Here is a 23,022-nt window from a genome sequence, read left to right as displayed (position 1 = left end):
AATGATCATGGTAATGATCTGTGATTGATCTTACTGTCGGCGCATCGACGAGCTCAGCAGGTCTGTGAAGGACTCGAACTAAGCGTTGTGTCTTCATCAAGCTGCTCTGTTTCCTTCAGAAGACGGTTCTTCATATTATATTATATTATGTTATATTATATTGTCCCCAACAAGATTGAACATCCGATCCTATCAACTAATCATCCTATGAACTGGGGCGACAGTTCATCGTCGTGATTTTATTTCATGTTTCATTCAGGATTGATAGTTTGAATAAACTTGAACCCGGAGGAGAAGTAAAGACACGCTAAGACCAATGTGAGAAGCAGAAACTCGTCAGTGTTCCATCATGGATCCATCCATCGATCAGAGAGGCTTCATGTTCAACTTGTGATCCAGGACCTGGTTTGATCTCAGGAGAGACCGCCTCTCATCTCCTCTGAAGTCGGACTCTCCAATTAGCCCCTTATGCTAATGAGCCACGCGCCCTAATGTTGATGCTCCGACTTCTGCTATTACACCTCCTGGGCTATAAGACCTGACCCTGGAGCACATCTGGAGCTCAGGACCCAGTCTGGGGAGAGACAGAGAGACAGAGAGACAGAGAGACAGAGAGACAGAGAGACAGAGAGACAGAGAGACAGAGAGACAGAGAGTTCTAAAGCTACACCTTGAGCGTGTCTCTGAGAGATGAACGGGTCCAGGCTCACCGACTTCAGCATCGACCACATCCTGTCCTCGGGCTTCCCGCGTTCTGCTGGATCTTCAGCCCAGAAGACCCCCGGGACCACCTTTCCTCCCGGAGAGGCCTTCTTCCGCAGAGTCCCAGGGGGTGTGTGTTCCGCCCGACCGGGGGGGCCAGGCAGCCTTCTGTCGTACGGAGGGTTCCGTCCAGACCTGGTCCCCCCAGACCTGAGCTACTACCCCCCAGACCTGAGCTTATACCCCGCCGGCCTGACCTTTTACCCCCGACAACAGGCCAGTCACCCCGGTAAGAACCGTCTCTCATTAGGTGTGAAGACGTGATGCGGTCTCCGCGATCCTGAGCGCTCATTTGATATCGATATTATATTATCGTTGTATTACTATTATTATTATTATTATTATTATTATTATTATTATTATTATTGTTATTATTATCATTATTATTATTCCCATGTTCTGAACGGGCCCCATGTTATTAACAGGCCTCATGTTCTGAACGGGCCCCATGTTGTTAACAGGCCCCATGTTCCTCACAGGTCCCGCCGTGGGCCGTCCTGTCCCCAGGAGCCGCACGGTCTTCACCCCGGGCCAGACACAGCTGCTCCAGCGGCTCTTCCTCCTCACCGACTACCCGGCGGCGGACGCACGAGCCTCGCTGGCGGCTGACAGCGGGCTAACGGAGGAAACCGTGAGGGTCAGTATATCATCATCATCATCATCATCATCATAAATATGATTTATTATTAGAATCGAGTTCAAGTTCCCACACACAGAGGTTTCACACGCGTATAGTTCATGTCGAGGGAGAGAATAGGCCTTACTCTTCTAAACATATTGAAATTATATTATTTAAGCAGTATTTGAAACGTGCAATCTGTTCTATTCTCAAAATTGTGATTGAAGTATTATTTTTATTATTGACAAATACATTAGTATTTTAAAACTGCGATTATTCAAACCGGTGTCTATGTTGAACGCATCAATTATCGAAATATTAAGTACATATTCAGTGTATATGTACATAAATATATATATAGGCTACATAAATAACCTAGATTTGTCCTCTCCAGGTCTGGTTTAAGAACCGGCGAGCCAGGAGGAAGCGGGAGAAGAGCCGCACAGAGGCGCAGCCGAGTTCCCGCGGGGCCCGTTCCCCCCTGGACCCCCGAGAACCCCTGGAGCCCCCACGGTCCGTGGCCCTCTGAGCGTCCCCACCCGATCAACGCCCTTCTATTTAAATGATTTAGTATTTAATATATTGACTAGTGACTCTTCATTTGAAGGATATAAGATAGTTTTACGCACGGACGGCCCTGTATGTGTATCAACCCGAATAAACGTTTCTTGGTACAATTCATTTTCCGCGTGGTGTTTTTTATTTTTTACTATTCGTTATTTTGGGAGCTGTGTGACAGCAGCGTCACGAGGACTTCTTTAGCAAGGACAGATTGGCGATATCTGAGACTTTAGGGGGAAAGGGGGTTTATTAAAGGCGTACTTTCATCTAGTGATGGCTTAAAGGGGTTCCCTTCATAATATTAAGGGGAACACACGAGGCATTATGGACCAGTTCTGTGTTTCGTTAACACCGCTGGCCCGTAGAGGGCCACAGAGAGCCGTTCTGTCAATCAAACACCAGACAGGCAAAAGTAGAAAACCACATCAATTATCTTTTATTATTGTATTCATAAAGTTATCACTGATATTAGAAGCAGTTTCATGCGGACGAGATGACAAAACTGTCTTTAAAAATGAAAACTACGATAGAGAGAGAGAGAGAGAGAGAGAGAGAGAGAGAGAGAGAGAGAGAGAGAGAGAGAGAGAGAGAGAGAGAGAGTTTGAGGGAGCGAGAGATTGAGAGCGATTGAGGGAGAGAGAGCATGCAGTGAGTTTTAATTTCAACACTGAACACAAACATGGTCTTCTCCCCTGACCTCACAACATGTGGGACTACAAAACAAAGTAAACGATAAAGTACACTTAGTGAACTATCCAAATTGTATTCAGGATGATGGTATGAGGAACGGTAAAACGTTGTATTTATATGTACAGCTTTAAACAGAATGGGTTCGACCGGTAACTTCAGTATGTCAATCCAGCACAACGAACATTTAGTTGTAGTAATAAAAGGATCGATTATCTTCATAAAACCCCCTCGGCCCGCTGGCGCCCCCTTCTGGTCGGATCAGAGGGTCGCGGTCTGAACTGAGGTGGAGGTGAACACCACATTATCCTCCTTAGGGAGGCGCTAGGGTAAATAGCAACATTTATAGTTCATTGACAAGTTGTAAGTAGTCTCTCCGACTAGTTTATACAACATAGCGCAGCAAAGAGAATTATCTAGAACACAGAGAGCTGGAATGGTCTACTGAGCTACTTCAGATATTCTTCTGTTTCCAATCTAAATGATTTATAGGACACCTCGCCTACTTCCCTGTTCCCAAGAGTTGTTTTCACCCAGTCACCAGAGAGCTAGAGCTGTGTTCACCCAGTCACCAGAGAGCTAGAGCTGTGTTCACCCAGTCACCAGAGAGCTAGAGCTGTGTTCACCCAGTCATCAGAGATCTAGATGTGTGTGTTTGTGTGTGTTTGTGTGCGACACACGTCAGTGTACTTAAAGAGCAACGTTGACATTACCAGCATCTCCACACACAGACACAGATTACATATGGCTATATATCAGCAGGACTCAAGGGTGATGACACTCCTTCAGTGACGGGGGAGGATGGGGGAGAGGAAGAGAGGACAGAGAGAGGAGACGAGGGGGATAACACGATGGGACAAGCCCTCCTCCACGGATCAGGACATCAATCTATCCTCACGGTAAACACCAACCAACTCAGAACCTCATGAGGGCAGAATACCTCTTTGCTGTTATCAACTCTGACAGGGTTAGGAAATATTCACTTCCAGGCGGGTTAGATGATGTCCTCAAGCGGGCAGTGAGTATATGACACCAGATATGGGACAGGAACACACAGTGGGCTCTACATGCTGTCTTACTGGATCCATTGCAATGAATATATTCAACCTAGTATGAATATATATTATTGTTATATTATTATATTCTAGATGGGGTAGCGCTGAAAGCATCAGTGCTGCTATTGGTTGGACCAACATGTATGGTATGAAGGGGCTTTCTTTGGCATGTTGGCTTTAATGTTTGCATCCGTTAGATAGAGATGATCTCTCTCTGGCCCTGAACCAAGGAACATGGAAGAAACACCTCAACACTTACTGCTAGTTAGAGTTAAAACGTACTGCTAGTTAGTGTTAAAACATACTGCTATATAGGGTTAAAAAGTACTGCTAGTTAGTGTAAAAATGTACTGCTAGTTAGTTTTAAATCATTCTGCTAGTTAGTGTTATAGCGTATCACTTGTTAGTGTTAAAACGTACCACTAGGTAGCTTTAAAGGGGACATATTATACCACTAGCGGTACTTTTTAACACTAACTAGCAGTATGTTTTCACACTACCTAGCAGTATGTTTTAAAGGGGACATATTATACTACCAGGTGTGAGTGTGATTAGCCATTACAAGCCGTTTTGAAAATGTGCAGCTTCTGACATCACAGGTGGGCGTGTCCACCTAGATGTATGTCGGATAGATAAGCAACGTTTGCTACAGTCCACTGGGTAGGCTGGTAGACTGATCTCTCCAGCACACATCTAGGTGGACACGCCCACCTGTGATGTCAGAAGCTGCACATTTTCAAAACGGCTTGTAATGGCTAATCACACTCACACCTGGTAGTATAATATGTCCCCTTTAAAACATACTGCTAGGTAGTGTGAAAACATACTGCTAGTTAGTGTTAAAAAGTACCGCTAGTTAGTGTTTGAGTAAGAAACACTGAACTTTAGTTGGAGTTGAGTTTGGAGGTTGAACCACGAGTTAGTGCTAAAGTTTGGGATCCTGTTGGTTCCGATCGGTTTCCTAAAGAAGTGATCTATTCAGACTCTTAGTTCCCACTCGAAGAGCAGACACTTCTAACATTGTTCTGCCCGTAAGGAACAGGAACATCAAGCCACATCTCCAGCACACCTGGCTGGGACGTCTGAGCTCCAAACAGCCTCTCCTGGAGCCTGCTCTTTGTCTTCTAGGGTCTGAGCCCACGCTGGGGTACTGTCAGTCTCTCTGAGTGACAGGAGGCGGGATGGAACACTCAACCAGCAGGGTGGAGGCAGCGGGTACACCAGCCTGGCCGAACCCTAACCCCACCTGAACCTCCAGGAGGCATCCCACGTAAAGTTAGGGAGGGAGGGAGGGAGGGAGGGAGGGAGGGAGGTTGAAAGTGATTTACGACGCGAGAATATGAATGTATAACTGCAACAGCAAGAAGAGAGTCAGAGAGGGAGAGAGGGAGGAGATGGAGGAGAGGGAGGAGATGGAGGAGAGGGAGGAGGGAGGAGAGGGAGGAGGGAGGAGAGGGAGGAGAGGGAGGAGAGGGAGGAGGGAGGGGTGGGAGGAGAGGGAGGAGGGAGGAGAGGGAGGAGAGGGTGAAGGAGATTAAGGAGTGATTAGGACTGCATCTCCGCACGCAGCATCCATGGAAACCAACAGCAGAAGAGTAACCTGGAGAGGAGGAGAGGAGGAGAGAGGAGAGAGGAGAGAGGAGGAGAGGAGGAGAGGGGAGGAGAGGGGAGGGGAGAGAGGAGAGAGGAGAGAGGAGAGAGGAGAGAGGAGGAGAGGAGGAGAGGGGAGGAGAGGGGAGGGGAGAGAGGAGAGAGGAGGAGAGGAGGAGAGGAGGAGAGAGGAGGAGAGAGGAGAGGGGAGAGAGGAGAGAGGAGAGAGGAGGAGAGGGGAGAGAGGAGAGAGGAGAGAGGAGAGAGGAGAGAGGAGAGAGGAGGAGAGGAGGAGAGGAGGAGAGGGGAGGAGAGGAGGAGAGAGGAGAGAGGAGGAGAGAGGAGAGGGGAGAGAGGAGAGAGGGGAGAGGAGAGAGGAGGAGAGGGGAGGAGAGGAGGAGAGGAGGAGGAAGAGAAGGCAAGAAGATAGACAGATAAGAAGGAGGGGAGGAGGAGCAGTAGAAAAAGTCTCAAGGTTAAAAAACGAGGAATTGTTTAAATATTGAGTTAGTCAATGTGTGTGTGTCTGTGTGTGTGTGTGTGTGTGTGTGTGTGTGTGTGTGTGTGTGTGTGTGTGTGTGTGTGTGTGTGTGTGTGTGTGTGGTTGTGTGACTGTGTGTGTGTCTCGCTGTCTACCTGGAGATGGAGTTCTCTGAGGTGAGGTCTTTCGGAGACCGCACCGTGTTGAAGTTCCGTTTGGGTTGAGACACTGAAAAACAAAACACCTCCAGTCATGAACCGCACACACATTCACCCTCAGACTGGAGCTTAGGGGTTCACCAAAATAGGGACCAGAAGGCACCAACCCCGTGTTCAGTACTGACCTGAGTTCAGTACTGACCTGTGTTCAATACTGACCAGTATTCAGGTGTTCAGGTACCGAAATGTGTTCTGTACTGACCTGGGTTCAGTACTGACCTAGGTTCAGTACTGACCTGGGTTCAGTACTAACCTGGGTTCAGTACTGACCTGTGTTCAGGTACTGACCTGGGTTCAGTACTGACCTGGGTTCAGTACTGACCTGTGTTCAGGTACTGACCTGGGTTCAGTACTGACCTAGGTTCAGGCAATAAAGCCGTGTCTACTTACTGGAGACCTGGTGAACCTTCTTCACCGCAGAGTTGTCGTTCTGGAAGCCTTCCTTCGGTCCTCCGATTCTGAACCAGGAAAACAATCTTTAGTGCTTTGTCACCTGTATCCTCTATCACCTGTATCCTCTTACACCTGTATCCTCTATCACCTGTATCTTTTATAACCTGTATCCTCTATCACCTGTATCCTCTTACACCTGTATCCTTCATCACCTGTATCCTTCATCACCTGTATCCTTCATCACCTGTATCCTTTATCCCTGGAACAGAGATGATTTATCCCCTGTATCAAAGATTCTGTTAACTGTATAGAAGATTGTTGATCACCTGTACTAAAGACCATCAATCCCTGTATCAAATACTCTCTAAAACCTGCACGAAAGACTCTAATGTGGCTAAACGACTCTAATCACCTGTATCGAAGACTCATATCAAAGACTCTAATCACCTGTATCGAAGACTCATATCAAAGACTCTAATCACCTGTATCGAAGACTCATATCAAAGACTCTAATCACCTGTATCGAAGACTCATATCAAAGACTCATATCAAAGACTCTAATCACCTGTATCGAAGACTCATATCAAAGACTCGAATAACCAGTATCAAAGACTCTAATCACCTGTATCAAAGACTTTATAATCCATATCAAACACTCCAATCACCGGTATCAAACACTCATTTTGCATCAAAGATTCTGAATCAAAGACGATTGATCAAAGACTCTAGACCATAAACTCTGGATCAAATACTCTGTATCACATAGACTCTGCCATGTGTATCAAAGACTACATCAGCTGTATAAAAGACTCCCTCAGCTGTATCAAAGGCTCTGTCAGCAATATCAAATACTCCTATCACCTGTAACAAAGACCCCATAACCCATATCAAACACCAATCGACTGTGTCAAACACTAATTTGGCATCAAAGATTCTGAATCAAAGATGATTGATCAAAGACTCTAGACCATACACTCTGGATCAAATACTCTGTATCACATCTATCAAAGAATGGAATTCCTTTATCAACGACTCCCTCATCTGTATCAAAGACTCTCTTACCAGTTTCAAAAAGACTCTGTATCAAAGAATCTACAATCTGTATCAGAGACTCCCTCAGCTGTATCAAAGACTCTTCCATCTATATAAAAGACTCTGTCAGCTGTATCAAATACTCTACCAACTGGATCAAAGTCTCTGTATCCATTAATCCAAGACTCTATTACCTGTATCAAAGACAATAATCACCTGCATCAAACACCCTCTTACCAGTTTCAAAAAGTCTTTAACTTCTGTATCAAAGACTCTACAATCTGTATCAAAGACTCTTCCATCTGTATCAAAGACTCCGTCAGCTGTATCAAAGACTCTGTCAGCTGTATCAAAGACTCTGTCAGCTATATCAAAGACTCCCTCATCTGTGTCAAAGATTCTGTCAGCTGTATCAAATACTCTGTGCTGTATCAAATACTCTGTGCTGTATCAAAGACTTTGTCAGCTGTATCAAATACTCTACCAACTGGATCAAAGACTCTGTATCCATTAATCTAAGACTCCATTACCTGTATCAAAGACTATAATCACCTGTATCAAAGACTCCTATCACCTGTATCAAAGACCCCATAACCCATATCAAACACCAATCGACTGTGTCAAACACTAATTTTGCATCAACGATTCTGAATCAAAGATGATTGATCAAAGACTCTAGACCATACACTCTGGATCAAATACTCTGTATCACATTTATCAAAGAATGTATTTCCTGTATCAACGACTCCCTCATCCGTATCAAAGGCTCTCTTACCAGTTTCAAAAAGACTCTACCTTCTGTATCAAAGACTCTACCATCTGTATCAAAGACTCCCTCATCTATGTCAAAGACTTTGTCAGCTGTATCAAATACCCTGTATCACATGTATGCTTTATGTACTTTTGTTTTAAATCTTTAACTTTTATTTAGCTTATTTTCAATTTGTACACAGTCCTTCTCCTTTCCCTCTAGAGCAGAGAAATTGGTACAGAAAAATCTAACACCATGATTAAGAGATCAACATATAGAACAATTATACAAAAAGGAATAGTAAAATAAATAAATAATATAAATGCATATCGATATACATACATATGTACACATACAGTATAAACATATATGTGCAAAGGCAAATAGGCCTACATACAAATACATATCAATAAAACATAAAGATACTTCAATAAAAAACAACGTATGGATGCCTAAATAAATGAGCGTGATGGCTGACCTTTGCACGCGGGAGGGCGGAGCGAACACGCCGTATTTGGGCAGGCAGGTGAAGTAGCGCACGCCAAACACCGAGCCGTCGTGTTTCCCTGTCTGCATCTCCAGCTCCACTCCGAACCAGTAGCCTGCAGGGACACAGCACCCCCTGGTGGTCATTATACTATACACTCATCAGTAGCACTGAGAACCAGCAGCCTGCAGGGACACAGCACCCCCTGGTGGTCATTATACTATACACTCATCAGTAGCACTGAGAACCAGCAGCCTGCAGGGACACAGCACCCCCTGGTGGTCATTATACTATACACTCATCAGTAGCACTGAGAACCAGCAGCCTGCAGGGACACAGCACCCCCTGGTGGGCCGATACGCGGCTGATTTTCGCTGTTTTTTTTTTTACTTGTTCTACCTCACCTGTTTTTAATATTTGTTAAATATTGTTCATCTACTTGTTCTTACTTGTTCTACTTCACCTGTTTTTACTATTTGTTAAATATTGTTTTTTATATTGAAGTTCAATAAATGTTCCTTTAAAAAAAAAAGAAAAAAAAAAAAAAAAAAGAAATCGGCTCAAGAAAATCGGTATCGGCGTATCGGCTAAGGCTGATGAAAAAATATCGGTATCGTATCGGCCCTAAAAAATCGGTATCGGTCGATCCCTAATGTGTATACAGTACTAATACTGCTGTATGTGTGTACAGTACTAATACTGCTGTATGTGTATACAGTACTACAGTACTAACTAATACCACTGTATGTGTACAGTACTATTACCACTGTATGTGTACAGTACTATTACCACTGTATGTGTACAGTACTATTACCACTGTATGTGTAAAGTAGGAGTGCAGGGGATAGATAGCAGAAGTATATATCCTAGATATTCCTCACCGGGAGCGAAGTCGGTTTTCCCGTAGAAGCGGACTGTGCCGATCTTCTGGCCGGCCACCAGGACCTGGTCTCCCAGCTCCACGTTGAGACCTTCTGGGTCCAGCAGCTCCTCCGATAACTTCTTTTTCAGGGCTGGGGGGACAACAAGTATGAGTACTAATACACACAGTAATACATAAGTAATACACATAGTAATACATATAGTACAACTAGTACTATATGTTTCTCGTTCTGTGTAATTGGCTGACTCATTAGTTCCCTCACTCTCCACCTCCAGCTGGTGTGTGGTGAGCGTTCTGGCGCAGATTGGCTGCCGTGCGTCACCCCAGTGGGGGCTACACACTGGTGGTGGTGAGTGAGGTCCCCCCTTCACTGTTAAGCCTCTTTGAGTGTCTAGAAGAGCGCTATATAAATTTAACCCATTCTTCTTATTCTGATTATTATAAAGGGACTTGGTCCTTTCTCTGGGACTCCAACCCGACCTAAAGGAACTTAGTCCTTTCTCTGGGACTCCAACCCGACCTAAAGGAACTAGGTCCTTTCTCTGGGACTCCAACCCGACCTAAAGGGACTTGGTCCTTTCTCTGGGACTCCAACCCGACCTAAAGGAACTTGGTCCTTTCTCTGGGACTCCAACCCGACCTAAAGGGACTTGGTCCTTTCTCTGGGACTCCAACCCGACCTAAAGGAACTTGGTCCTTTCTCTGGGACTCCAACCCGACCTAAAGGAACTAGGTCCTTTCTCTGGGACTCCAGCCCGACCTAAAGGAACTTGGTCCTTTCTCTGGGACTCCAACCCGACCTAAAGGAACTTGGTCCTTTCTCTGGGACTCCAACCCGACCTTAAGGAACTAGGTCCTTCCTCTGGGACTCCAACCCGACCTAAAGGAACTAGGTCCTTTCTCTGGGACTCCAGCCCAGATTCTAGGACTCTAACCCAGACAGAACGTGGGTCTCAAACCCTTATCCTTTCTCTCTGGTATCAGATCATGTATCTTTCTGGTGATCTGCTAGCTGCCCGCCCCATAAGCAGGCCGCAAAAAAGAGTGCCTCTGTAGGCAGCCTACGCTCCGAGATCGTACACCAAAACAAATGGTACTACCTACCACTCAAAACCAAGTAAATAGTATTCCAACCGATCACAGACACGGGGTGGGTCTTTAGGGGTTTTGCGCTGCATTCATGGTAGTTTTTACTGGATGCATGAAACACGGAGGGAGGGGCAAGCGGGCTCTGTTTGTTTGGGATCTCGCTTCAAATACCGACAGAAGAGACGTCACCCAACATGGCCGACCCGACCTTTAGAGGAAGGAGACCAAACCGGCCCCAGGGATGTTGGAGGAAACATCTCAGTCCACGAAGCTCCTAGTAGCCTTACCTTTCTCCCTCTCCTTCTCCCGCTCCCTCTCCCTCTCCTTCTCCTTCTTCTTCTCCTTCTTGGTCTTGCTGGCGAGGCGGGAGGCCAGGTCGAGGCGGGGGGTCCGGGGCGCGGAGATGACCGCGGGGGGGGGCTGCTCCACCGCCCGGGAGATCTTAGACACCGGCGCAAAGATACCTGGGGACCACAATACACCTGTTAGATACACCTGAGGACCACAATCCAGAACAAGGCCTGTTAAAGATACCTGAGGACCACAATACAGAACAAGGCCTGTTAAAGATACCTGAGGACCACAATACACCTGTTAGATACACCTAAGGACCACAATACAGAACATAGGCCTGTTAAAGATACCTGAGGACCACAATACACCTGTTAGATACACCTGAGGACCACAATACAGAACATAGGCCTGTTAAAGATACCTGAGGACCACAATACACCTGTTAGATACACCTGAGGACCACAATACAGAACATAGGCCTGTTAAAGATACCTGAGGACCACAATACAGAACAAGGCCTGTTAAAGATACCTGGGGACCACAATACACCTGTTAGATACACCTGAGGACCACAATACAGAACATAGGCCTGTTAAAGATACCTGAGGACCACAGTACAGAACAAGGCCTGTTAAAGATACCTGAGGACCACAGTACACCTGTTAGATACACCTGAGGACCACAATACACCTGTTAGATACACCTGAGGACCACAATGCAGAACATAGGCCTGTTAAAGATACCTGAGGACCACAGTACACCTGTCAGATATACTATTAAATATACCTTATTAGGGCTGCAACTAACGATTATTTTAATAATCGATTAATCTGTCGATTATTTTTTCCATTAATCGATGAATCGGATAAAAAAAAGAAACATTTGGAATTGCCGCATCTTTATTCAAAAACTGAACATTACTTCAAATTCACAGTGCACACTGAAGTGTAAAAACACCAGGTTATTGCTCCAATGTCCCGGAACTATTAAAAGTAATATTAAATAATAAAAAAATTAAAAAAACATAACTGGGATAACACAAAAAAAAACATACAATGTATGATATACTTTTATATGTATATAAGGGATGTCCATGGTTAACCGGTCGAACCTATTGATACCATTTTCGAGACTCCTTGAAATAGAACTTGTAATATTGCTTTAATTGCTGATAAGATGATAGTTCAAGATAGGACATTAAACAGGTCATAATTCTATCTTTACTATCTATTTTATATTACTGGGAAAACAAGTTTTCACCAAAATCTCAATTATTATTATTATTATTATTTTTCAGTTGCATTTGAACACATCAATCATATTACTGAGCTGACCTGAACACATCACATTTGACACTGTTTGTGACCATTGGTTAGTTTTTAAGCTAACTAGCTCTATATCCTGCCGATTTTAACATGGATTTAAAAACGGCATTACTATTTTTAACTGACGGGAGTTTCTCCACCGTCCGGTTGTGTGATTACTACCGCTGCTTTGAATGACTGTTGATGCAGCGGTGCCGACTCCGAGCCCGTCTGCACAACGTCTACAGCAGCAGCAGCTGACAGTTTTCGGTTGGACTAGACGGATACTGAGTTTAAGGAGTTTTTTTAACCCAAAGACAGTGAAGGTACAACACTTTTATGTAGGCCTACAGTCCAGTTTTAAGATATGACCAAAATACAAGCTGTGGTCGCTCACACTAAAGCTCGCTGTGGGCGTGCATGAACCGTGAACCAACCTGTCGGCGGCTGGCTGTAAACAGTGCTGCGCTTATGAGTAACTTATTAATCGTGCGACACAACGAATCGACGACCAAATTCGTTGCCAACGCATTTAGTAATCGATTTTTATTGATTCTATCGATTCGTTGTTGCAGCCCTATACCTTATATAGATATACTTATTATATTTAAGTATATAAGTATTGCAGTATTATCCCAGTAGTATTGCAGTAGTACTGCAGTAGTATTGCAGTAGTATTGCAGTATTATTCCAGTATTATTGCAGTAGTACCTAGCTTGGGGGGAGATGAAGAAGTATTGTACTAGTATTGTGCTAGTATTGTACTAGTATTGTACTAGTATTGTACTAGTATTGTGCTAGTATTGTACTAGTATTGTGCTAGTATTGTACTAGTATTGTACTAGTATTGCAGTAGTACTGCAGTAGTATTGCAGTAGTATTGCAGTATTATTCCAGTATTATTCCAGTATTATTGCAGTAGTACCTAGCTTGGGGGGAGATGAAGAAGTATTGTACTAGTATTGTACTAGTATTGCAGTAGTACTGGTACCTAGCTTGGGGGGGCAGATGAAGTAGCGGACTCCGCCCACGCTGCCGTCGTTCTTGCCCTCGGGGCGGTCCAGCTCCACCCCCACCCACTGGCCGCTCGCAAACTCAGTGGTCCCACAGAACCGCAGAGTCCCGGGCTGGAGGGGGGAGAGGGGAGGAGAGGGGGAGAGGGGGGGAGGAGAGGGGAGAGGGGAGGAGGAGAGGGGAGAGAGGAGGAAGAGGGGAGGAGAGAGGAGGAGAGGAGGAGAGGGGAGGAGAGGGGAGGGGGAGAGGGGAGGAGAGGAGGAGAGGAGGAGAGGAGAGGAGGAGAGGAGGAGAGGGGTGGAGAGGGGAGAGGGGAGGGGAGGAGGAGAAGAGGAGGAGAGGGGAGGAGGAGAGGAGGAGAGGGGAGGAGAGGGGAGGGGGAGAGGGGAGGAGAGGAGGAGAGGAGGAGAGGAGAGGAGGAGAGGAGGAGAGGGGTGGAGAGGGGAGAGGGGAGGGGAGGAGGAGAAGAGGAGGAGAGGGGAGGCGGAAAGGGGAGAGGGGAGAGAAACACAGGACATCCAAGCTGATTCAAAGAGCAGGTTATATCATTCAGTGTTACATTAGTTGGGACCTGACCTCCGACCTGTCAGGTACAATGTATATTTCTGATGGCTGTCAGTAATGTTAGCGCTGGGATAGCGGTTAGCTGAGGTTAGCTAGGTGTAGCTAGGTGTTGGCTAAGGAGCTAAGCAGGGAAGAGATAAGCTAACTGATCATTACGTTAATTAATTACTTAACAAATACGTTATTTGAAGGGAATGTGTCAAGTTCTTCCCAGATTTCAGACCCAGAGTCTGACTCAACCGACTATGGACGAGGTCCCGGAGTCGGTCCCTCTAGGTTTCCACGGTAACGGATTCAGTCGCCGCGGGCAACGCGGCCCACCCACCTGTCTGGGGGGGATTGTCGATGAGATGCCGTCGCCTGTGTTCGGGTTGCTACGGGGCTACGTAGTCGGAACACACGGTTCAGAACAACCAACAACACCAGGGTTACTATAGCAACAACCGCGCGACGCTACGTCGCAAAACTTCACATCGCGTCCTAAACATCGCATGTTTGTAACATCGTTGGTATAAAATGATCATTGAGGTAAGAAACATACAATCCTGAAAGATCAGATACACAGAAGTAATGTAAATATGTCATGGAATACGGAATAAGGACTATGTGCAGAGGCCCGGTGTCGTATCATAGCAACGCTGTCTGGTTGTCGTGGTGACAGATGCACCAATGGCTGTTGTGTAGCTCTAGGGTTGGGGGTAGGTTGTGTTAACCTCCTAACCCCAAACCCTATTCCTGGTACTGACATTAACCGTGACCCTAACATCTAACCCCACCCTAACTACTAACATTACCCTTGCCTTACCTAACAACAAACTCCACCCTAACCCCTGCCCCACCCCCTGCCCTCTGACCTCTGCCCCCTGCCCTCTGACCCCTGCCCCACCCCCTGCCCTCTGACCTCTGACCTCTGCCCCCTGCCCCACCCCCTGCCCTCTGACCTCTGCCCTCTGACCCCTGCCCCACCCCCTGCCCTCTGACCTCTGCCCCCTGCCCTCTGACCCCTGCCCCACCCCCTGCCCTCTGACCTCTGACCTCTGCCCCCTGCCCCCTGCCCCCACCTTCATGTCGTCCAGCAGCACGCGGTCCCCCAGCCTCAGCCCCAGGGAGGACAGCATGACGTTCCCCGGGATGTTGTCGTAGTTGGGCAGCGTGGCGCGCGGCAGCAGGCAGCTCAGCGGCACGGCGTCCAGCAGCAGCATCTTCAGCTCCTTAGCAACCAGCGCCGCCTCCGCCTTGTCCAGCGTCATGTCCATGGGGTCGGGGACCACGTCGGCCGGGCCCTGGCCCTTATCGTTCTGGGGGAGGGAGGGAGAGGGAGACAGGAGAGTGAGGAGGGAGGGAGGGGAGAGGAAGGAGGGAGGAGAGGGAGGAGGGAGGAGAGGGAGAGAGCGGGAGAGAGGGGGAGGGAGGGGAGGGAGACAGGAGAGTGAGGAGGGAGGGAGGAGAGAGGAAGGAGGGAGGAGAGGGAGGAGGGAGGGAGGAGGGGGAGGAGGGAGGAGAGGGAGGAGGGAGGGAGGAGGGGGAGGAGGGAGGAGGGAGGGAGGAGGGGGAGGAGGGAGGAGAGGGAGGAGGGAGGGAGGGGAGAGGAAGGAGGGAGGAGAGGGAGGAGGGAGGAGAGGGAGAGAGCGGGAGAGAGGGGGAGGGAGGGGAGGGAGACAGGAGAGTGAGGAGGGAGGGAGGAGAGAGGAAGGAGGGAGGAGAGGGAGGAGGGAGGGAGGAGGGAGAGAGCGGGAGAGAGGGGGAGGGAGGGGAGGGAGACAGGAGAGTGAGGAGGGAGGGAGGAGAGAGGAAGGAGGGAGGAGGGAGGGAGGAGGGAGAGGAGAGGGAGGAGAGGGAGGAGGGAGAGAGCGGGAGGGAGGGGAGGGAGACAGGAGAGTGAGGAGGGAGGGAGGAGAGGGAGGACGGAGGAGAGGGAGGAGGGAGGGAGCGGGAGAGAGGGGGAGGGAGGGGAGGGAGACAGGAGAGTGAGGAGGGAGGGAGGAGAGGGAGGAGGGAGGGAGGAGGGAGGGAGGAGGAGGGAGAGAGCGGGAGAGAGGGGGAGGGAGGGGAGGGAGACAGGAGAGTGAGGAGGGAGGGAGGAGAGAGGAAGGAGGGAGGAGAGGGAGGAGGGAGGGAGGAGGGAGAGAGCGGGAGAGAGGGGGAGGGAGACAGGAGAGTGAGGAGGGAGGGAGGAGAGGGAGGACGGAGGAGAGGGAGGAGAGGGAGGAGGGAGGGAGCGGGAGAGAGGGGGAGGGAGGGGAGGGAGACAGGAGAGTGAGGAGGGAGGGAGGAGAGGGAGGAGGGAGGGAGGAGGGAGGGAGGAGGGAGAGAGCGGGAGGGAGGAGTGGGAGACAAGAGAGTGAGTCAGGAGGGAGGGAAGAGAGAGGAAGGAGGGAGGAGAGGGAGGAGGGAGGGAGGGGAGGGAGGAGAGGGAAAAGAAAGGAAGAGAGGGATGAGAGGGGGTCCATGTTGACCAGAGCGCCGGAGGAGAGGGGCGGTGGTTACCCTGACGACCGGGCTGGCCCCGTGCTCCAGCAGACATCTGACGGAGCCCAGACACAGGTTGGAGGCGGCGATGTGAAGGGCGGTGCCGTGGCTGAAGTCACTGCAGGTGGAGTTCAGAACTACACACACACACACTGTCAGTACACTACACACACACACAACACACTGTGAGTACACACTACACACACACACACTGTCAGTACACACTACACACACACACACTGTCAGTACACTACACACACACACACACTGTCAGTACACACTACACACACACACACACTGTCAGTACACACTACACACACAATGTCAGTACACTACACACACACACACAATACACTGTGAGTACACACTACACACACACACACACACACACACACACACACACACACACACACACACACACACACTGTCAGTACACACTACACACACACACACACACACACTGTCAGTACACACTACACACACACACACACACACACACACACACACTGTCAGTACACACTACACACACACACACACTGTCAGTACACACTACACGCACACACAATGTCAGTACACACTACACACACACACAATGTCAGTACACACTACACACACACTGTCAGTACACACTACACACACACACACACTGTCAGTACACACTACACGCACACACAATGTCAGTACACACTACACACACACACACACTGTCAGTACACACTACACACACACTGTCAGTACACACTACACACACACTGTCAGTACACACTACACACACACTGTCAGTACACACTACACAGACAACATACTGTCAGTCAGTACACACTACACACACACTGTCAGTACACACTACACACACAAGACACCGTCAGTACACACTACACACACACACAACATACTGTCAGTACACACTACACACACACAACACACTGTGAGTACACACTACACACACAACAAACTGTGAGTACACACACATACACAACAAAACACACTGTGAATATACAGTACACACACACACACACACACACACACACACACACAACAAAACACACTGTGAGTACACACTACACAAACAAACACGTGTGCGTGCGTGCAGTTGTGTGTGTGTGTGTGCGTGCGGTTGCGTGTGTCTGTGTGTGCGTGCGTGTGTACGTGCGGTTGCGTGTGCACGTGTGTGTGTGTGTGTGCGTGTGCGTGCAGTTGTGTGTGTGTGTGTGCGTGCGGTTGCGTGTGTCTGTGTGTGTGTGTGTGTGTGTGTGTCTGTGTGTGTGTGTGTGTCTGTGTGTGTCTGTGTGTGTGTGTGTGTGTGTGTGTGTGTGTGTGCGTGCAGTTGTGTGTGTGTGTGTGTGTGTGTGTGTGTGTGTGTGTGTGTCTGTGTGTGCGTGCGTGCGTGTGTACGTGCGGTTGCGTGTGCAGTGTGCGTGTGCGTGCGCGTGTGTGTGTGTGTGTGTGTGTGTGTGTGTGTGTGTGTGTGTGTGTGTGTGTGTGCGTGCGTGCGTGTGTGTGTGTGTGTGTGTGTGTGTGTGTGTGTGTGTGTGTGTGTGTGTGTGTGTGTGTGTGCGTGCGTGCGTGCGTGCGTGCGTGCGTGCGTGTGTGTGTGTGTGTGCGTGTGTGTGTGTGTGTGTGTGTGCGTGTGCGTACCGCGGGGGCTGGCGGCCCTCAGCAGCACTCTGATCAGCTGGGGGACGTCGAAGTAGGCGGCGTAGTGCAGAGCGTTCATGGAGGTCCAGCGGCTCCTCAGCCCCACGTCGGCCCCCAGAGAGATGAGCTGGCTGGCCAGGAGCAGGGCGGCCGCAGGGTCCCCTGGAGACACACAGCGCCCGTCTCACACCTGGCTGTCTCTCTGTCTGTCTCTCTGAGGCACACACCGTCTGTCTGACACCTGTCTGTCTCTCTGGACACGCACTGTCTGTCTGACACCTGTCTGTCTCCCTGTCTGTCTCTCTGAGACACAAAGCGCCCGTCTGACACCTGGCTGTCTCTCCGTCTGTCTCTCTGAGGCACACACCGTCTGTCTGACACCTGGCTGTCTCCCTGTCTGTCTCTCTGAGACACACACCGTCTGTCTGACACCTGGTTGTCTCTCTGTCTGTCTCTCTGGCTGTCTGACCCCTGTCTGTCTTACTGTCTGTCTCTCTGAGACACACACCGTCTGTCTGACACCTGGCTGTCTGACCCCTGTCTGTCTCACTGTCTGTCTCTCTGAGGCACACACCGTCTGTCTGACACCTGTCTGTCTCCCTGGACACACACCGTCTGTCTGACACCTGTCTGACTTTCGGGACACAAACCTCTCACCCTCTGACACCTGTCTGTCTCTCTGGACACACACCGTCTGTCTGACACCTGTCTGTCTCTCTGGACACACATTGTCTGTCTGACACCTGTCTGTCTCTCTGGGCACACACCGTCTGTCTGACACCTGTCTGTCGCTCTGGACACACACCGTCTGTCTGACACCTGTCTGTCTCTCTGGACACACACCATCTGTCTGAGACCTGTCTGTCTCTCTGGACACACACACCTGTTTGTCTTTCTGGAGACCTGTCTGTCTCTGAGACACACAGCTCTGACTCTCTGTAAACCTCTCTCTCTGTATACCTGTCTGACTCTCTGGAAACCTGTCTGACCCTCTGTAGACCTGTCTCTCTGCAGACCTGTCTGACTCTCTGTAGACCTGTCTGTCGGACTGCCTGTATACCCTTGTCTGTCTGTATGTATCTATAACTGTCTGTCTGTCTGTCGCTCCACCTGTCTGTCGCTCCACCTGTCTTACCTACTCCGTGGGCCCCAGCCTTACAGCTGTAGTGGAGCAGCGTCATGTCCGTCAGTCCGTCTCGGTCGTTGACATGACAACCACGCTTCAAGATCTAGGAGAGAGGAGAGGAGAGAGGAAAGGAGAAGGAGATAGGAGAGGAGAGGGGAGAGCAGAGAGGAGAGGAGAGAGGAGAGAGGGAAGAGAGGAGAGAGGGGAGGAGAGAGGAGAGGAGAGGAGAGAGGAGAGAGGAGGTAAGTGGGTAGGAACAGGTAAGAGTCTGCGTGCTGCGTGTGCGTGTGTATGTGTGTGTGTGAGTGAGTGTGTGCATGTGTGTGTGTTTCTGTGTGTGCGTGCGTGTGCGTGTGTGTGGGTGTGTGTACCTCGTTCCCGATGATGTGTATCTTGTGCTGGACCTGGGGGACCCACTGCCTGATGATGGCGAACAGCTCTGGGATCGTTGTGTCGGGGCTGGTGAGGATCTGCTGGCAGGCCGGGTCGTTGGGGTCGAAGAAGGTGAAGGCTGGGGGGGGAAAGGGTCATAGCTGAGTGGGGGAGTATGTGATGGGTATTTATATATCTAAATGTATTTCTTTGTATTTGTAAGTTACCGTAGTCCTTGGGCAGCGGGGCCTGGGCCGAGGGGTGAACCATGGGTCGACGCTGCGGCTCCTGGACGGGGCTCAGGTGCTCCGTCACCACCGCCTGCTCTCCTCCAGGCTGTGGCTCCTCCCTCTCCTCCACCGCCTCCTCCTCCTCCTGTCTCCTGCCTTCCTCCTCCTCCGGCTCCTCCTCTTCGTCCTCTGCTCTCTCCTCCTTCTCCACCTCCTCCTGCTCCTCCTCTTCTAATTCATAGTCGTCTCCTTCTCCCTCTCCCTCCTCCTCCTCCTCAGTGAAGCGCTCCTCCTCCTCTCGCTGGGCCTGCGCCTCCTCTTGCTGGTCGCGCTCCTCGCGCTGCTCCTCTTGGTTCTCCTCTTTGGTCATCCCTCAGCCTGGGGGAGATGGGGGAGGAGGGGGAGATGGGGGAGGAGGGGGAGATGGGGGAGGAGGTCAACATCTCCAGAGACTCCAGAACAAACAGAAGGAATCAAACTAAACTCATCATCTGAACCATTCAGGAGGACGTCAGTCAGCAGGCTGCACCCTACATCATACCTACCCTACGTCATACCTACCCTACATCATACCTACTCTACATCCTACCTACCCTACGTCATACCCAACCTACGTCATACCCACCCTACGTCACACCTACCCTACGTCACACCTACCTTACAACATACCTACCCTACGTCATACCTACTCTACATCCTACCTACCCTACGTCATCATACCCTACATCACACCCACTCTGTCACACCTACTCTACATCATACCTACCCTACGTCATACCCAACCTACATCATACCTACCCTACATCATACCTACCCTACGTCATACCTACCCTACGTCATACCTACCCTACGTCATACCTACCCTACGTCACACCCACTCTATGTCACACCTACTCTACATCATACCTACCCTACATTATACCTACCCTACATTATACCTACCCTACATCGCCTCTTCCCTATCCTACATCCTATCTACCCTCCCTCATACCTATCCTACCCTAAATCATAGCTACCCTACATCATACCTACCCTACATCAAACCTATCCTACCCTACATCATACCTACCCTACATTATACCTATCCTACCCTACATCCTGTATCTACCCTACATCAAACCTACTCTACATCATACTTACCCTATATCATATCTACCCTACATCATACCTAACATACATAATACCTATCCTACCCTATATCATATCTACTCTACTCTACATCATATCTACCCTACCCTACATCCTAAGTATCTACCCTACATCATACCTAACCTATCCTGCCCTCTATCATATCTATATTAACCTCCACCCTAATCCATACAACCCTACATCCTATCTACTCGACATTATATCTATACTACTGTAAAGATATATATCCTACCCTACATAATAAGATAATAACAAAACATAATAACATTATATAATAAGATAATAACATAACATATTAACATGACAACATGATAACATAATAAAATGATAACATAATAACATATTAACATGACAACATAATAACATAACATAATAACATGATAACATAACATGTTAACATGATAAGATTATAACATACCAACATACCAACATAATAACATAATAACACGATAACATGATGACATGATAAAATAATAGCATGATAAAATAAAAACATGATAACATGACATGATAACATAATAACATGATAACATGACATGATAACATAATTACATGACATGATTACATAATAACATGATAACATAACATGACATGATAACAATATAATTTGATAACATGGTTGAACCAGGGGTGGGGTGTGAACCTTTGTTATTCTCCTTATTAAAGGGGTGTAAACCTGAGCCTAACCGCGGAGCGTTTCGCTCTCTTCATCGTGAGCCAATGGGCTATAATCTTTAAAACGCTTCATAGTGGGATGACCCGGAACGGATCTTATCAGATTTGCAATAATAACGGGCAATAACAGGAGCTTCATTTTAAATTCAGTTTCTACTCACTGACAAATAACAAAACAAAACCACACCCCTTCGAGATGCTGTCAACACTAACATTAATATAAAAGATAACATATGGAACACGAGATGTGATAACGTCTTCATGTCGGCCTATCCAGAACCGTGGCCCTCTCCATCCTCCATCTTACACCCGTAACACAACCACACGCATCCTCACTATGAATGAACGCAATGCACCGCTGCTGCCCTAGGGTGGTGTAGGGTGATATAGGGTAGTGTAGTGTAGGGAGCTGTAGGGGGTTGCAGGGTGGTGTAGTGTGGGACGTTGGGTGGGTCCTCGGTGGGTGGAGAGAGAGGATCCCGAGGTGCGTAGAGGATGGAGGGCGGCTGGTGCGACGCAGGAGAGGAGAGACGAATCAGACGGAAAACAACGCGGTACTGAACACCGCGATGTCCGGACACCGAGTGGCCTGGACCCCGCGGTGTCCGGCCAACCAGCCGGGCCGATAGTCTCCATTCGGTGATGAAATGCGTCACAGAAGAGCCATCTCCGATCAACACGAACATCCTCCATGAGCACGACACGGAGCCCAACCCACACAACAACATCCGACCACAGCGACGCAATAACAATACGGCGGGGCTCGAACCCAGCAGAACGTACCTGAACACAAGCCTGTAGTGGAGGATGGATCTGGTGAATCTGGTGATCTGGTTGATCTGGAGAATCTGCTTCTCGGTCAACACGTCGGACTACGGCTGCGATACACCGACTATGGTGGGATGCTCTCTCTCTCTCTCTCTCTCTCTCTCTCTCTCTCTCTCTCTCTCTCTCTCTCTCTCTCTCTCTCTCTCTCTCTCTCTCTCTCTCTCTCTCTCTCTCTCTCTCTCTCTCTCTCTCTCTCTCTCTCTCTCTCTCTCTCTCTCTCTCTCTCTCTCTCTCTCTCTCTCTCTGCGTCACGGCTGACTCATTTTCTTCAGTCGCGGACTCGCAGAGATGAACCTCTGAATCTGTAGACGATGTGAATGCAGCCTCCTCAGTAAAACGACTCCTTTAATGACTCATTTTTTAATCCTTCTGCTCCTATTGCGGAGATTGGATATGGGCCTAACCACATATATAATAAATATTTTCCATGGCGACTGACCTCTAGTGGACATAACACGTCAGTGACAGACGACAGACCGACCGACAACCAGAGAGAAAGACAGACAGACAGAAGTATAATCACGTGAAATTATAAATGATTATTTTTTAAGCCTAAAAGCAATCAATAAATATCCGAACGTCAACACATGAGGGGGCCTCTTGGTCGTGACGTCAGACTCCTCGGAAAAGTCCCTCTGACGTCACGAAAAGAACTCCATCTGCATTAGGAACATAGGATTGGTACATATCATATTCTTTACTCCCATACCAACTGCGTTCATCCGATATATCCAATTTATGCTGCTAATAC

The 23,022-nt window shown here is 48.5% G+C and overlaps 2 protein-coding genes across 3 annotated transcripts in view; one reads left to right on the top strand and one right to left on the bottom strand.

The window, feature by feature from the left end:
* The window catches only part of relb (v-rel avian reticuloendotheliosis viral oncogene homolog B), a 139,746-nt gene that overhangs the window by 99,786 nt on the left and 16,938 nt on the right, over positions 1-23,022 (top strand). The window lies entirely within an intron of this gene.
* Positions 4,483-22,402, bottom strand: clip3 (CAP-GLY domain containing linker protein 3). Of its 2 annotated transcripts, XM_060074490.1 has the most exons (16): positions 22,227-22,402; positions 19,617-19,997; positions 19,389-19,528; positions 19,027-19,120; positions 17,892-18,053; positions 16,272-16,390; positions 14,846-15,082; positions 14,110-14,166; positions 13,198-13,333; positions 10,896-11,072; positions 9,518-9,649; positions 8,628-8,751; positions 6,364-6,431; positions 5,911-5,983; positions 5,189-5,284; positions 4,483-5,097 (listed from the first exon to the last, which is right to left on the bottom strand). In XM_060074490.1, exons 2-15 carry the CDS (start codon positions 19,987-19,989, stop codon positions 5,230-5,232), a joined length of 1,947 nt encoding a protein of 648 aa, XP_059930473.1. In that variant the 5' UTR covers positions 19,990-19,997; positions 22,227-22,402; the 3' UTR covers positions 4,483-5,097; positions 5,189-5,229. The 2 variants fall into 2 exon arrangements, with proteins under 2 accessions (XP_059930473.1, XP_059930474.1); XM_060074491.1 differs by lacking the exons at positions 4,483-5,097; positions 14,110-14,166 and having other exon boundaries at positions 5,148-5,284; positions 22,227-22,400.

Source organism: Gadus macrocephalus, chromosome 16 (assembly GCF_031168955.1).
Source record: "Gadus macrocephalus chromosome 16, ASM3116895v1".
NCBI classification, from domain to species: domain Eukaryota; kingdom Metazoa; phylum Chordata; class Actinopteri; order Gadiformes; family Gadidae; genus Gadus; species Gadus macrocephalus.
The sequence above is the reverse complement of the archived record's forward strand: the minus strand, read 5'-3'. Positions and strand labels throughout refer to the sequence as shown.

Coding starts and splice junctions, on each gene's coding strand:
- clip3 (XM_060074490.1), bottom strand. CDS start 19,989: ATGACCAAAGAGGAGAACCAAGAGGAGCAGCGCGAGGAGCGCGACCAG. Junction 15,083..16,271: donor GGGCCAGCCCGGTCGTCAGG/GTAACCACCGCC, acceptor TCCCTCCCCCAG/AACGATAAGGGCCAGGGCCC. Junction 14,167..14,845: donor TGCTGCTGGACGACATGAAG/GTGGGGGCAGGG, acceptor CCGACTACGTAG/CCCCGTAGCAACCCGAACAC.